At 44.0% G+C, this 15,778-nt stretch overlaps 1 protein-coding gene across 2 annotated transcripts in view; it reads right to left on the minus strand.

Annotated features, from left to right (window-relative positions):
* Positions 1–487: 487 nt before the first annotated feature.
* Positions 488–15,778, minus strand: part of LOC109323132 (leucine-rich repeat-containing protein 37A-like) — a 27,425-nt gene continuing 12,134 nt past the window's right edge. For both annotated transcript variants that reach the window (XM_019554566.1, XM_019554567.1), the window contains 7 exons: positions 10,298–10,416; positions 7,452–9,040; positions 7,254–7,358; positions 5,958–6,016; positions 2,826–2,877; positions 2,567–2,724; positions 488–1,030 (listed from right to left, as the gene is read on the minus strand). In XM_019554566.1, coding sequence (XP_019410111.1) covers positions 991–1,030; positions 2,567–2,724; positions 2,826–2,877; positions 5,958–6,016; positions 7,254–7,358; positions 7,452–9,040; positions 10,298–10,416 — 2,122 coding nt within the window. In that variant the 3' untranslated portion in view covers positions 488–990. The remainder of the gene's footprint in view (positions 1,031–2,566; positions 2,725–2,825; positions 2,878–5,957; positions 6,017–7,253; positions 7,359–7,451; positions 9,041–10,297; positions 10,417–15,778) is intronic.

The following is a 15,778-nucleotide window of genomic DNA, read 5'->3' on the forward strand; positions in this document are numbered from 1 at the left end:
ACCTGGGCAGGGAACAGAGTCCTCAGACTCTGGCAGTAGGGAGTTCCCAACCCCTGCTTCCTCATCACAGAGCCAGGGCTGGAGGATCCTTATCACCCAGCAACTGCGTTGCTGACGCTGAAAGATAAGGCTCTTCCAGACCCCAGCTTCCTGATCTCAATGGCAAAGCCGGGGCTGGGAGATAAGGAACTCCCAGCCCCTGCTCCCTGATACTGATCTTAGAATAGGGCCTGGGAACTCCCTGCTGCTGGGGCAGGGGGACAGAGACCCACCTGGACTATGGTGGCAAAACCTGCCCCAGCAACAGGTAGCTCCTGGGGGCAGGAAGCAGTCTCTTGCCTCCTGCTGCCTGGCTGACCGGGAGTACATTGCCCAGCTAGGCATCTATGAGATTTATTGCACAGTAACTACTCGCAAGTAAATTTGCTACTTGTATTCGCAGATAGCAAATTTACTTGCAATTAGAGCAGTTAACTGAGCAGTAAACATGTGCACAGGTAGACATGCATGCTTACTGCACAGTAAACTGCTCTACTGTGCAATAAAGCGTCTTGTGTAGATAGACCCAGTATCATGCAAGTCCCTTCGCTTTCTCTGCTGTTTTCCCATTTATAAAATGAACTATGTATTTACCCATTCATCTCCTAAAGGTGGTATGGAGGGGAAATTGACATAACACACAAGCAAACAGAACAATGAGTATGATCATGGCAAATGACATTTTAGTGCTACGATTTTGTGTGGGGAGCTGAGGGTGTGGGATTATTGGGGAAGGTTTTGGCACTTTTGGTACAACCCAGCTCCCTGGGTATATTTTAGTTAGCACAAATCTCACACTTAATCTGTGAAATGTATTTAATAATATATTTAATAGTATATTCAAGGATTTAGTAGTATATTCTGAAGATAATATTTTGTTTTTATCTGGATAATATAAAGCAACTTTATAACACAGTATTCTTGATATATGATACAGTCACAGAAATACAATTAGTAGCTTTCGTTGTCAGATGACTGCTCAGTTCCTTTCCTGAATTAAAAAATAAGAAATTAAAAGATTTTTTCAGATACAGGAAAAATTAGACTTTCATATAAGTAACAATACTTTCTTCCTATTACCTAAATATGAGTATGACTTGGTAGTATCACTATAGGAGGCTATAAACTACCTCTTCTAGTGATGAACTTGTAGCTGTCCATTTAATTTAGGAGGATGCTAAGGTAGAATTAATGCTGTTACTAGAGCTGGTAGTTCAGCTTTATCATCTTTCTACTATATACACAGCGAAAAAGCTCTGCAAGGGCTTTTTTAGAATAAGAGAGTAGGAAAGTGATTTCAGAGTCTTCCAAACTTGGGGGCTGAACACCGGAGTAACGTATCAACTGCACATGCATACATTCGTTATCTCAGTTACTTGTTATTATAACCCTTAGAGGAAGCTGGTGAAGAAACATGGTGAGAGGCAAAAATGGTGATGGAGCTGAGGGACATGACTTATAAGGAAAGACTGGGGGAAACGGGCTTATTTAGTCTAGAGAAGAGGAGACTGAGATGTGACTTAATAGCAGTCTTCAGCTACTTAAAGGGGGGTTCGAAAGAGGATGGAGCAAAACTGTTCTCAGTGGTGGCAGATGATATACAACAAGGAGCAATGGTCTCAAGTTGCAGCAAGGCAAGTTTAGGTTAGATATTAGGAAGAATTTTCTCACTAGGAGGGTAGTAAAACACTGGAACAGGTTACCCAGAGACGTGGTGGAAGGTCCATCCTTGGGGGTTTGCAAAGTCCAGCTAGACAAAGGTTTGGCTGAGATGATCTAGTTGTGGGTGGTCCTGCTTTGAGCAGGGGATGGACTAGATGTGACCTCCTGAGGTCCCTTGCAGCTGTAACTTTCTATGATTCTATGAAACTCATAAAAATTGTTTCTCATTGGTACTTAGTTGCTTAAAAGGGAAGATGAAAGCCCAGTGCCATAGACCAGGCTATTCCATGCAATGAACAAGTTAAAATGACAAACTTAAAATGAAAAAAAATATGCTATTGGGAATGAACCAGAGCCCTGGGTTCTGCCACCTCTACTGTGAGCAGAGGGAAGCACAGCTGGGTGGAACCATTTGAAAGACTGCAGCAGCAGCTCTATACCACATCCACCATCCCATCTTCCATCTGATTGTTGGAACGTGTCTTTGTTCCACTCCTTGGCATTGGGAAAGGAATGTGCAGGGAGATTTGAGCAGCATAAGAGTGGGCTCACTCTTATATTGTTAACACTCCAAGCCTGTGGGGTCTCTGCACTACACACAAGGAGGGGCACCTAGCCTGATTTTGAGGCCAGGCCTTGGAAGCAGTGCAAAGACACTGTACTTCTGTGCAATCTTGGCCTTATGTAGCTGTCCCAAGGTTGGCAGGAATTCCCAGTACATTGTCGGACACATTCTAGGATAGTGTGATGTGGAGTCACCAAGGGAAGAGTTGAATTGTATCCTAGTGTTTATATGGCTCTAAAGAACTAGTGCATTAATGAAACACAGCGTGCTAAGTTTAAGTTTTGCTAGTATTTCATATACCTTAAATAAGCCTTGTTGAAAATTTCTTCTTCACCTGAGGAACCTTCATCATATAATTTCTTTGCCATGGATTTTTTACGTACAGTATCCAGTGGTAGATACATATCTCTAAGCCAAAGTGGTTTATCCATATGTGTAAGATTTGGTGCCTTAGAGACCTGAAAAACACAGCAAACCAAATGATGCCATGCTGTATTGTCAACTAAGTGAGTAAGTACAATTAAGGGACAGGGGCTTTAAATATCCATCTTTTTTTTACCATTTCAGGTGTGCTTTTTCTCTGACTGCCTTGTGAGAGTTTCTGAAAGGACCTTGGGGGGAAAAAAGCAAGTTATTAATTATAATTAATTTTGGGAAAATGCTGTCTAAGCACTGTCCTGCCTGGCTGCTGCTCTGACAAAAGTCAGCACCAGGTTTGGTTGCTCAAATTCTTGTGATGCTTTTGGATTGAATGGATTTTAAGTAAAAGCAAAATATGAGAGTGAAAAGCCTTCATGTGTCTTTGTTCTCAAAGAATTTGCCTCTCAGTACATTTACAAACCAGTATGACCAAGGTTGGGCTACACATGACAACAGGGGCCCTTCCTTACCAGCATAAAGCAGCTATGAGTTTTTAAGTATAGTTGGGACTCAAAAAGAGGACAGTTGGAACACAACAAAAGATTGGCTATTTGAGCTAAAGGACAATCTTGGCATAAGATCAAATTTGGCTAAATAGGCCACAAATAATTTTTGTCTGGAAATCAGAAGAAAACTCCTAGCTATCATAGCCATAGGATTCTAGATCCACATTCCAATCGCTGTAGTGAGGGCAAACAACCTCATTAGCTTTACAGAGATATCTTCTGATAATCTGCACAGCTCAGCCAGAGCCTGGGAGAAAAGACATCTCAGTAGCACTATATTCCCTTCTTTTTTGTTTTGTTACACTGGCATGAGACAGCAGTCAAGCTTGCTTGTGCCCAGCAGCCTTTCAGCTGATAGCTAACCTTTTTGTAGTAACCTATATCAACTTGGGATTTATATGAACTTTGGATTGGTTCAGTGTCTGCTCTAGTAGCACTGTGTCCTTCTCTGTTGTTGTTGTTACCTATGGGCTTTACAGAAGACTCCTATGCAGACCATGACTTTGTTGCCCTGGTCAGTGCCGTGGCAAGGAAATTTGGTGCCCAAGACAAAGCCTGTAGCAGCAGCCCGCCCTCACCCTGTGCACAGATCCAGGGGGCACATGCCCCCCCACCTATGCTTGCCCAAGAGCGCATGCAGCAGTGGGAGCCACCCTCCCCACAGCGCCCCCTGCCCAAACAAGAAGCTCACGGCTCTGTCCCATGCCCTTCCCCAACTGGGCAGTGCCCCTTGGTTCCCCTTCACTTCGGCATTTGGGGTGGTTGTCCCGCTAGCCTTCCCCCCCACCTCCTTGCTATGGCACTGGCCGTGGTCATTACAGAGTCAAAGATCGCCTAAGACCTGAAGACTTTCAAAATAATTTTTGTACATTTTTGGAGGGGAAGGGTATAGCAGTGTTGGGAACAGGGGCCAAGAGACGAAAGGAGGGCTGGGTGAGTGAAGCTGAAGAGAGTGCAAGTCAAGGGAGTGGACCAAACAATTCTGTTCTCAAATTTGTTTCTGGCACTTTCTGGCACTTTCCCTCAGGAGACGATCCTCCACTAGGAAGATCAGAAGCCCTGTGCCTGTTTCCTACCTTGTGGCAAAGCAGTTTGTGTTTTGGGGTAGGAGGGAGAAGAGAAGTAAAACAGGGCAGAGAAATAGAGGGAATCTGAAGTGAAGCAGGTAGGCGTACAGGAAGAAATGCTAGGTCCAAGGAAGCAGAAATGGAGAACACAAAGATGGAGCAGGAAAAGGAGAAGCAGATCTCAGAGGCAAGAGATGGGAAGCGGCTCCTGACACTGCTGCACTAGGGAAGCAGGCCTGCCACCTGTCCCACCAGAGACCAGAAGCATGGAAAAGCTCTGCAGGTCTGCAGACAGCATCAGGGTTCTTACATACGGACTTTTTGCAGGACTCTGTAGACAGGCTGGTCCTTCTTGTGAACATGACATGCTGGGCTCTATCATTCAGCTTGCCAACAGAGCTCCCGTACACATGTATAGTGCCACAGGAAAATAGTGTTAGGATTGAGCAGATATGATTAGTAAGACTAAGGCCCTGCAATGATGCTTAAGGAAGAAAGTAGTAATACCATAGACTTGCTCGGCCCTCATGATTCCAGTGATGTCCAATATGGCACAAGGCAGTAGAGATACACACTTATATAGACTAACTAAATAAGATATGTATAGAGAGCACAAGCTTTCACAAATCCAAGTTCACTTCATTAGATGCTATGACAGGACAGCAGAGAGCAGAATGACTGATTAGGGTGCAAAAGGCAGGAGGGAGAGGGTGTGGGGAGAGGAAGGGGGATTGTTGTGAGAGGCATACAAGCAAAGGACCCAGAGGAAAAAAGGGGTCACAAAAGCTAATCCAGGTAATGAGATATGCCAAAAGCAATAGGGTGATGAACCCAGACAACTTATTTCAAGTTCCCTTCATTTTAATGCTGTACAACAGAGATAAGTAATATTCCTTAGGGCTCCTGTTAGTAATGATGCCGAAACAAAACTGACAGACAGAATAAACAGTATTCCTGAGTGCAAGAGTGGAAAACTTTAGACATTCCTCTCAAGCATTCAAGACAGAGGAGGACACCCAGGCAAGGGAAGCGCTGAGTACTGATGGGCTGTCAGTCTGTTAACAAGTGGCTCCCACAAAAATCCTATTACTGTCCCTTAGATAAATCCTGGACCCTCAGGGTGCAGAGGCAGTGCAAGGGGCCAAGGACTCTGCTAATTTATTTGTCAGGTTAAATTAAAATTCTCCTGTAACCCAATCCAGAAGTGGCATCACTGAGCATCACACTGATTGTATAGGCATTCATGAAAAAGAATAGTTTCCTCTCAAATAGCTACGGGAAATATGGATGACATAGAGCATATCAATCAGTTCAGATAGGTGGGAGCTGCAGTGGAGTTCAGGACAAACTGGTCTATTATCAGCAGCTAGGTGGGCCTGAGAATGAACAACAGCAATAAACATCTGCAACTAATGGTATAACTGCCACCTGCATTTAACCAAACAAGAAACATGGAGAAGAGCAATCTGTGGTATGCTGGTTGGACTTTTGCTGAATCCTCAAACTTGGTAGTTAGCTGTTGAGATTTCTCACTGAGTCTCTTTTCTGTTTGCAAAAAGTAGAGCAGTTTTTTAAACATATCCAAATGAGTGTCTTTGGATTCTCCAACATACAATGTTTGCAACACTCTAAATACTATCTAAAATAAAACAGTTAATCTGCGTTATACAACAGCGGTATGGAAGAAAGAATAATTACCATCTTGGTTGTGATTTATTTTTTGACTGAGATGCTGCTGCAGATCTTTGGGAACAAACCTGTACAGGAAGAGGGGCGAAAAAAACCCTGAAACAACAATTGCTAGGTATTTTTTCATTGTATACTACCACCATAAATGCGTAGGAGACAGTGAGCTATTGGTCATGAAATAAGGCTACGCCTCTTCTTGGGGTACAGCACGCTGCCTCTGCTATGCCTAGCCATTTCTGCCAACTGGGGGCAGGGCCTGACCTCCTTTCCATCCCTTCCCCTACACTGGGGTATCTTGCTGTCCTCATGACAGGGAGCAGGAGGGGACTGCCCTTGTGCATTCCAGGAATTTAGAAGAAATTGCTTTTTTGCATCCCCCTCATGTCTTGTACATGCAGTACAGCTGGACACAACTGGCTCTTAAAATACGGGACAGGGAACACACCCTCCTGGGAATATGTCAGGTGCACACAACAGGGTGATACTATCAGGACACATACTGGTGACACAGCCCTGATCCTGCAGTTTTTGCTCAAGCAAAAAAATCCCACTGACTTTGACTACCAATTCCTTCCATGGACCAATCTGCCCTACTTACGTGTATGGTATTTTTCTTTGTATATGGCCCTGTACTATCCAAATATCCACTAAAAAGAAAGACTCCACCCCCAGAACATTAAAAGTATAAGCTGAGAAGCAAAGGTGGTTGTGGTGCACTGGTACCAGGATTACAAGATAATAAAAAAATGCAAATATGTGGAAATTGGGTCTGATCCCTATCTATAACCATTACCACTGTGTCCTTGTATTTAGTCCTTTACTACTGCCCTATCTATGGCCAGGCAGCAAGAGTGGGAAGGAGCTACTTCCTTCTAAGAAGTAAGAAACCACACAGGCACAGATCAAATCACTGCATTTAATAGCTATACACAAATCACCCAGGCCTACCTACCTACAGCTATCTGCTCTGATTGGCTTTTGGCAGCTTCTAAAACACAAAACACAATGAAAACCACAAGGCTCACAGTCCATTTAAAGCAGGGGTGGGCAAAATGTGGCCCGGGGGCCAGATGCGGCCCGCCAGGCCATTCTATCCAGCTTGTGAGGCCCCTAAAACATTTAAAAAATAAATATTTATCTGCCCTGGCTGCCTGTCATGCGGCCCTTGATGGCTTGCCAAAACTCAGTAAGCGGCCCTCTGTCCAAAATAATTGCCTGCCCCTGATTTAAAGGGATACTACACTATTCCTGTACACTACAGCTACCACTACTTATATAATAGACAAATGGATTTTTTTTACTCACCTCAATGATACAAATCACTGCAATAACAGCCATTACCACAACAGTCACTGATATTGCCAACAGCAGCTTGTTACCATAGCCATATTTAGAAGAGTCCTTGGAAAGCTATTAAACAGAAACAAAATAGGAGAGAAAAGTCACTTTCTCGACTAGCTGTTGCTCAGAGGGAAACACTTCTCAGGTTATCTCATTGCTTACATCCTCTGAAAGCTTCTTGCCTGCCACCTTCTGCTTTTCTCTCTCATTGGAAGAGCTGTCCACTTCCCAGAGATAGTGGCTCCACAAAGAGGAGCTTCCTTTGAGATCTTCCTTCTCACTGAACAGTTTCATGAGCAGGCCTGTTTTAGAGATGAGCTTTGCACAGGCCAGCTGCACACTGGGCTCAGCACAGTCCATTTTCAGGGTTCTAATCACGTGGGAGATGAGGTCCCTCACAGCTTTGTTTGGGATGAGGGTGCTCAATCGTTTATTGAGCTCCGCTTCAAATATGTCTCCTTGCATCGAGTAATTATCTGGGGGGGATGCATTTCTTATTTCAGATGGAAAATCAAATTCCTCTTTCTGATCCTTCCATTCCTCTTTCTGATGCTTCCAGCGAGTTTCATCAGTTTGTTGGATGTCGGGTAAAATTCCATCTAGCAAGCTTTTTTCATCTTCTGGTGGCTTTTCCAACAGCATAGCTGTCCTGCTTGTGAAAACAGGATTTTTGGGTAATAGATTATCCTGTTCATCATCTTTACTTTTCATCTTGTAGTGCTGCATACTTTCCTTAAGCATACGACTCATGTACGGACTCTGTCTCTGAAGTGTGTTCTCTAGGCGATACTGATTTTTATTTCTATGCTGGCTAGGTTGGTAAAAAATGTTAACGTACTCTTTAACAGGTGGATGCTTCACCTTTTCAGTTTTATTGTGGTGTTTCAAGACAATGATGATATTACCTGATAAGTCATGAGACTCATTTTCAACCTTAAAGGACCCAGTCAAGTGTGTTTCCTGTGTAGGGAGGTCTGAAAGGGAACGTTTCCTGAAGGAAGGAATAGATACTTTATGATGCCTAAGAACAGATAGTGTGCTGGAGGGTTTTAAAGTCACAGCTAGCATTCCTTTGCTTCCTTTGATTTGCAGGACCTCTCTCTTTACCATCCTTAATTGGTTATCCCCCCCTTTACTTATACATCTCCACATATAATCAACACATTCCTTTATTTCTTCTGGAGTTTTCTTTGCAGCCATGTATCCAGTTAGTTTCTCATCGCATTTCTGTGCAAGGTCCTTACAAATCTTTCTGGTTTTCAAGTGCTTGTTTGGCGTTGTCAGGGACACATGGCTGGCTTCCTTTTTTCCCTTGCCTTTTTCAGCCTCATGTAGTTTTTCTTGGAGCACTGTTGCTAGCAGATTTGCCAACAGATATAGTTTTCTCAGTTCACTTAAATTGGCCCAGTTCAGATTTGACTGATCTTTACGTTGTTTTAAACGATTTGAGCCTTTTATGTGTAAGTCAAATTTGAACAGTTTGAGCAATGGCAAGACTTCCAGCTCTGTGCGATTTTTGTCAGGTTTCTTGAAGAGAGGCCTAGGGTAATTGTCATTTAACCCAGAAATAAGATCCTCAACAGCAATAGTAGTCCGATGCTGGAAAGTTGCAAGTGATAGAATGTCACTGTCACTCTTTGAGCGTAAAGATTTTTCAGACTTAAGACGTAACACCACACTTATGTCTGGGTTCCTGGATCGTAGCACTTCTTTTAATTCTTTCTGCATCTTTTCCAAATGTTCTTTGTCTGCTGCTCAGAAAAGGAGAGAGAAGATAGATATCCCCCTAAGTCAAGAAGACATTTCTAGCAAAATATAGGATCACAGATTTAAGCCAGGCAACAGATAACCATTACCTAATATAATGGAAGAACTCAATGGGAAAGTATATTAAAGGAAACCCCACCTGAAATGTTTAGTAGATAAGCTAGAGAAAGGAAAAGTTCTGTTAAATCAATCAGTCCATCTCTTGGGGCCTGAACAGACTGATGTTTATACATCATATCTTTTCTATATCTCCTATGAAATTGTAGCATAATACAGTACTAGAGAGAGAAGGCTTCAAGGACATGACCAGGGGCCTACTGAATTTGCAGCAGATGTGGGCTGCACAGCAGCTTCTTTAATCTTGCAGGTTCCCCCACATATGCTGCCCCCCCCCCAGTGGTGGTAGGGCTCTGTTGTTTCCTCCTGATTGGCAGGGAGGTGAAAACCATGGTTTTAAATACAGCACCGTTTTTGCCTCCTGGCCGGTCAGCAAGAAGCAGCAGGGCAACTGGAACAGCTATCAGGAACTGGGGATAGGGAGGGGGGCAGGCAAAGGGGGTGTATGGGGGAACCTGCAAGATTAAAGGAGCTGCTGTGCAGCCCACTTCAGCCGGTAGGTCCCTAGACATGATGGATACTTCCTCATCAAATATCTGAAACAAATGAATAGCTTGCCAAGGAGCAGCAGAATTCAGAACATACATTTTCAGTTATGAGTCTAGGGTATTAAAAGCTGGTTTGACAGAATGGCTGCAGATGCAACACAGAGCCTGAAATTTTATTGGTATGGAAATAAATGTGCTGGTTGGAATCAGTGATGCTTATTTAATTGAACAAACCAGTCTCTTCCAAGATAATATTTGATATTTTCTGTTTTTAATTACAAGTAAGCTTCAGCCGTTATTTCTTTAAGATCACTTTCTGAAAGGAAAATCTATAGGCTTTCCATGGTCTGCTGGGTATAGACAAGACTTACTAAGATTTATAAAGGCCCATGCTCAGCTGACTTTCAGGGTGTTTAAATGGCCCCACATTTACAGTGGCATTAAAACTGCCAGTGCTAATGTAGCCCTAGTACCACTGCAGCAGAGATGCCCCTGGAATGGGCTGAAAAGTACCAGACTGACCACCCATTGATCATGGCAGCCCCACGTAGTGACAACTTTTGCTGGGGTTGCAGACTTGCACAAGACTTCTATAGAGTCTACTTTGAAAATGGTGTTTGGTAACTGCACACCTACCACAAAGAGAGGAGTTAGTGACACGTGAATCCACACAGTGTAACTTGATCATCTTGTATGACATTTCAATATCCTTTTGTATTTTGCAGAGGCAGCACATCATGCTGTCAGGCAGTACACTACAGACAAAAAAAGTATTGAACGCAACATCCAACATTCTATGCTTTGCATTTTACTACATATTGTGTAAGTACAAAAGAGCCCCGAACAATACATTTTTCTTTGCATTTGAATGGAACCACCTGAATACTTTTTTCCACAGCAACATTTTGAATGACATGTTCTTGCCCAGATGCCTGTTAAAATTGTGTAAATCTTCTGTGTGAAAATTTAAAACAAAGCAACATTTTCTTATTGAATAATCTTTTAAATTTTTGTTTTATTTCTGAAAACTGAGCTGAACCAAAACCCCCCCTGCAATTTGAAGAAAAAAAAGGAAGATTTTTATTTTGTTTGGAAATTTCTAAGGGAAAAACTGAAACATCTCATTAGAAACAACATTTCTGACCGTTTTTTCAGTGCATAATTTATTGTTTAAATTTTTTATCATCTCTTGCATTTTCTTGTTATATCTTTATAATTATTATTATTTAGTATAGTAGTATCTAGGATCTCTAGGCCCAGACTAAGAACTCCATTATTCTTGGTTCAGTATAAACAGAGAACTACAAAAAGAGCCTAAGTGATCTAAATATGTGTTTCCTTATAAATCTGATTGCAAAGGACAAAATAAGCTGGTTACCTTTTTATTTTTAATGATTTATAAATAATGCCTAACGACTTTGCTAAAAAAATTAAGGAAGGTTATTTATGCAAATAACTTTTCTCTTTTGACTATGCTGACTGTAATCCCAGGATTTTGCATGTTACCTTTATATTGCTTGATTATTAGATAAAACCAATCTGGCTCTATGTTCAAGACTCATACATATATATTATGGAATTAGAGTATTTAAAAAACAAAACCCTATGGGGCTTGAGTATGGATAAATCATCAGAGGTGCGTACTAGATACAAATGGGGAAAAAACGTGTTCTGTGTTTCAAGTTTGTAGTGTTTTGAAGGCAAAGAAAACAAGGTGACAGACTGGCATCTTGATGGGGCAGAGTTAAGGTAGTTTAGGGGCTTTAAGTGTACTATTTGATAGTTGATAGCTATTGTTGTTAGGGGCTGAAAGGGATCTTACAGATCATCAGGTCCAACCCCCCTGCACTTGGACAGGAAAGACTGCTGTGATCAGATGACCCCAGCAAGATGGGCATCAAGACACTTTTTGAAGATCACCAGGGTGTATGACTGTACTACCTCTGGGGGGAGCTTGTTTTAAACCCTCAGTACTTGACTTGTAAATAAGTTTTTCCTTATGGCTAGCCTGAAGCAATCCTCAATCAGCTTGTGCCCATTATTTCTTGTCCTCCCTGGTGGGCCTTGGTAAACATATGCTCCCCCAGGCCCTGATGTATGCCTTTGATATACTCATGCCTCCAAGTCCCCTCTGAATTTTCTCTTCTCCAGATTGAACAGTCCCAAATTTTTCAGCCTCTCCTTGTGTGACCTGGTCTCTAGGCTTCTGATCATGTATGTGGCCCTCCTTTGGACTCTCTCGAGCTTCTTCACATCCTTCCTGAAGTGCAGCACCCAGAACTGGATGCAGTACTCCAGCTGCAGTCTCACCAGGGCTGAGTAGAGAGGGAGGATGACACCCTTAGCCTTGCTTGAGAGGCCTTGGCAGATGCATGCCAGTGTTTGATGAGCTCTGCCAGCTACAGCATTGCATTGGTGGCTCATGTTCATTGTGTCGTTTATTGTGACACCCAGGTCTCATTCATATGCGGTGCTAGCAAGTGTAGCACTGCTGAGCCTCTAAGTATGTTGTGAATTACTTCTCCCCGGATGGAGCAATCCACATTTCTCCATATTAAATGACATTTGGTCGAGGTCTAACCACCTTGCAAGCTTGTCCAGGTCAGCCTGTATTGCCAGCCTGCCTTCGAGCGTGACTACACTCCCCCATAGTTTGGTGTCATCAGAGAACTTTGCTAGTTCACCCAAATCCAAATCCAAATCCAAATTGTTGATGAACATGTTGAAAAGCACTGACCTGAGTACAGAACCCTGAGGGATGCCACTGGTCACCCTCTGCCATGATGACTTGGTTCCATCAATCAGTACTCTCTGAGTCCTACCACAGAGCCAGTTACCTAGCCACTGGACCATAAAGTAGTCGAGGCCACATTTTCCCAATCTTTTTCATGAGGACTTTGTGGGAGATCAGGTCAAAGGCCTTTTTGAAGTCCAGGTATATGACATCAACCTCATTTCCCCCATCCAGGTGGCATGTAATTTGATCACAGAAGGAAATGAGGTTGGTCTGGCATGGCCTGCCTGTAATGAAGCCATGCTGGCTATCCTTCAGATACTGCCTTCTGCTAGTCTGTCTGTAATGGATTCTTTGATAATTTTCTCCAGGATTTTATCGGGGATTGAGGTCAAACTGATTGCCCTGTAATTTCCCAGGTCCTCCTTTCTCTCTTTCTTAAAGATAGGCACCACATTGGCCTTCTTCCAATCTTCTGGGACCTCTCCCAAGTGCCATGAGTCTTCAAATAACTTTGCCATTGGTTGCGAAATGAGTGGCCATTTCTTTTAGCACCCTTGGGTGTAGTTCATCTGGTCCTGCTGACCTATAGATATTTGGCCTTTGTAGGTGCTCCCCCACAAGATCTATGCCAACTATGGGGGAGTGGTCACCCCCACCATGATCATCCTGTATCATGTCAAGCAGGCTAACACCCTTGGACTGATGGAATACCAATGTGAAGTATTCACTAAGGAGTTCAGTTTTGTCCTAAGTGTCAGTTATCAGCCATCCCATTTCATTGAGCAGGGGCCCTATGCTTCCCTTATTTTTTCTCCAAGTTCCTACATATCTAAAGAAGGACTTTTTGTTGTCTCTGATTCTGGTTGCCAATCTGTATTTGGTTTGTGTTTTTGCTGTCCTGACCTGCTCCCTACAGGTGCAGGCTGTTGCCAAGTACTCCTTTTTGGTACGTATTTCTGACTTCCAACCTTTGTAGGCTTCTTGTTTAAATTTCAGGATGTCCATGACTTCCCTGTTGAGCCAAGGGGGTCTCCCAGCCCTTTTGCAGCCTTTCTTACACAAGGGAATGGAATTTCTTTGAGCTTTTAGGATTGCTTCCTTGAGGAATGATTACTCTTCTTGTACCCCCTTCCTCATTGGACTATGGTCCCACCACCTCAACCATCAATCCCCTAAGCTTGTGGAAGTCAACTTTCCTAAAAATCAAGGATTTCTACTTTACAGACCAATTTCCCTGACTTACAGTGGATGAAGAAAGAGATCATCTCATGGTTACTGTCGTCCAGTTTTCCTTCAATTCTCAGGTTGCTCACTAGATCGTCCCCTTTGGCCAGAACCAAGTCTAGGTGTGTCTTGCCCCTGGTTGGCCCATAGACTTCTTGTGTTAGAGTAGGATTTCTCAACTGGTGGGATGGTCCTCTAGATGGGACTTGAGTCGCAGTGGCAAAACCAGGAGTGCCATGGCGGGACTTCCAGTTTTGCTTTTGCACACTTCAATTGGCCACTGGGGAGCCCCCCCTGCTCTTTGACTGACCTCTGGGGGACCCCCCTGTTGATTGACCGGTGAGTGCTCATCTGAGTGCTCATCCCACAAGATGTCTGGGTAGTTGAAGGGTGACTATGCTCCAAGAGTGTGCAATATCTGCCAGTTCTCCAGAGAATTCCTGGTTGAGCTGTTCCTCTTGGTTTGGAGATCTGTAATAAACTGTTATGGTCAAATCTTCTTCCCCGTGCTCTCCTTGTATCTCGCCACATAGGGTCTCAAGTTGCCCTTCTTTATTTCCAATCTTTGCTTTTAGGGAGGTGTAATGTTCCTTCGCACAGAGAGTAACTTCACTGCCCTTCTTCCCAACGTGATCCCTCCTATACAGGGAATACAGGGTGTATCCTCCTATGCCTGTGGGACAGTCATAGGCAGAGTGCTGTTGGAGTCTTATAAATTCATACTTCAAACTCCTGGGGGACCTTACTTTTTTCAGCTCATATATTTGAAAGACAAAAGGTACTCACACTGGACACATGTGATTACAAAATTAAATTCAGTTTACCAACGATTTGCTGTGGGAATAGCTAGATAGATAAAGAAAGTCTCTGCCTACCAAAGAAGGCTCTGTGGCAATGGTGCTCAATGTTTTGGCCCTGTGGGCTGGAGAAGTGGTATGAGGCCAGCTGGCAGGCTAGATTGGTCTCCACATGCCAGGATTGGGTCCCATGCTGCCTCTGCCAGCCCTCACCCATTTCTCTGCTGTCCTGCAGTGTGCATGGCTGTACTATCCAGTTCTTGGGGCTTCCACAGGTCTGGAAATTTGGCAGCAGGGGAGAGGTGCCAGACCTCCATCACTGCCAAGTTTCCTGACCCAGGGAGATCCTTGCAAACCAGATGTCATGGCTTTGGGGGTGGATCTGGACCCTGGGCTGCAGGTTGAACATTCCTACTCTATGGGGATAGGAGAGCTAATAATGTCATGTCATCATAAGACACAGAAAAATGAAAGCAAAGCAATTGTGAAGGAAAGGGATTTTTAGTAAAGCTGTTTAAAACTCTTTCAGTCTGTTTCACCAATCTCTTTCTCATTTTTTATGCCAGTGAAGCAATCCTGAAGTCAATGGATTTGCATTACATACTATTTTACATGCTGTGAATGTTAGGCCTGTGCAAAGTGGCTAGTATTTGTTTCAGATTCGGCCGATTTGAGGGACAGTGATTTGATTCGGTGATTCGAATTACTGTCCTGATTTGATTCAGTCAAATCTGATTCGGAGATTCGGTACCAGCTGAATCCCTGAATCAGCCAGGCCAGGCCCATTCCCCGCCCCTATCCCAGCCCAGCAATGTCCGTCCCGCCTGCCCCAGCTCCTAGCACTTGCGGGAAAAAAAGCCCTGGTTCAGCAGGTGCTGCTGGGTGGGGGAGGTAATCCCTGCTGCCCCGCACTGCCTCATGCTGCATGGGGGGCTCTGCAGGAGCCCCCAAACCTCCCCCCTCTGTTCCACCAGCCCCCTCACAGGTGCCCTGCACGGGCCAGCTCTGGCCCTTTAAAAAAAACCAAAAAAAAAACCTTAAAGAAACCCTGGGACTCACCGCTGCTGCCAGCGGGGGTGATCCCCGCTGCCCCGCACCATGTGGGGGGCTCTGCAGGAGTCCCTGAAGCCCCGAGACTGCACCAAGAGCGGTGAGTCCCGGGGTTTTTCTTTATTTTTTTTTCTTAAAGAGCCAGAGCCCAGGCCGTTGGTGGGGAGAGGTCAGGGGAGCAGTGGAGTGTCAAGGGGGCTTATGCAGACCCCCCCATAAAGCATGGGGCAGTGGGGATCGCCCCCTGCCCGGCAGCACCCAGTGAGCACTGGGCTTTTTCTCCGTTTTTTTTTTTTTCTTAAAGGGCCA

This window comes from Crocodylus porosus, unplaced genomic scaffold (assembly GCF_001723895.1).
Source record: "Crocodylus porosus isolate Cpor-Errol unplaced genomic scaffold, CroPor_comp1, whole genome shotgun sequence".
In the NCBI taxonomy this organism is placed as follows: domain Eukaryota; kingdom Metazoa; phylum Chordata; order Crocodylia; family Crocodylidae; genus Crocodylus; species Crocodylus porosus.